This window comes from Morone saxatilis, unplaced genomic scaffold, assembly GCF_004916995.1.
Source record: "Morone saxatilis isolate NCDOM2014 unplaced genomic scaffold, NCSU_SB_2.0 Contig4, whole genome shotgun sequence".
Lineage (NCBI taxonomy): Eukaryota > Metazoa > Chordata > Actinopteri > Moronidae > Morone > Morone saxatilis.
The window spans coordinates 14228077-14228317 of NW_023339984.1; the positions used below are offsets into that span (position 1 = coordinate 14228077).

The 241-nt window shown below is 33.6% G+C and overlaps 1 protein-coding gene across 1 annotated transcript in view; it reads right to left on the minus strand.

Annotated features, from left to right (window-relative positions):
- Window positions 1–241, minus strand: part of si:dkeyp-74b6.2 (cerebellin-1) — a 5132-nt gene that overhangs the window by 171 nt on the left and 4720 nt on the right. The window contains exon 4 of the mRNA XM_035675803.1: window positions 6–47. Coding sequence (XP_035531696.1) covers window positions 6–47 — 42 coding nt within the window. The remainder of the gene's footprint in view (window positions 1–5; window positions 48–241) is intronic.

Consider the following 241-nt stretch of genomic DNA (forward strand, 5'->3'; position numbering starts at 1 on the left):
CCAGCGAAGGCTGAAATCACCGGCCAGCCGTTGAGAACCAAACTCACCTGAGAAAGATGGATGAGAAGAAGGTGAAATTTACTGTGAGAAAATTATGACATGAATTGTATCTGTATTTTGTTGGTATTTAATAGCCCTGATTTTCATAAAAATGTCATGTTTTCGAAATATTTCCGTTTATCTTCTTCCTGTTTGCGAATTTAAAAATATTAAGAGGTTTCTTTTCTTTTCTTTTTTTCTT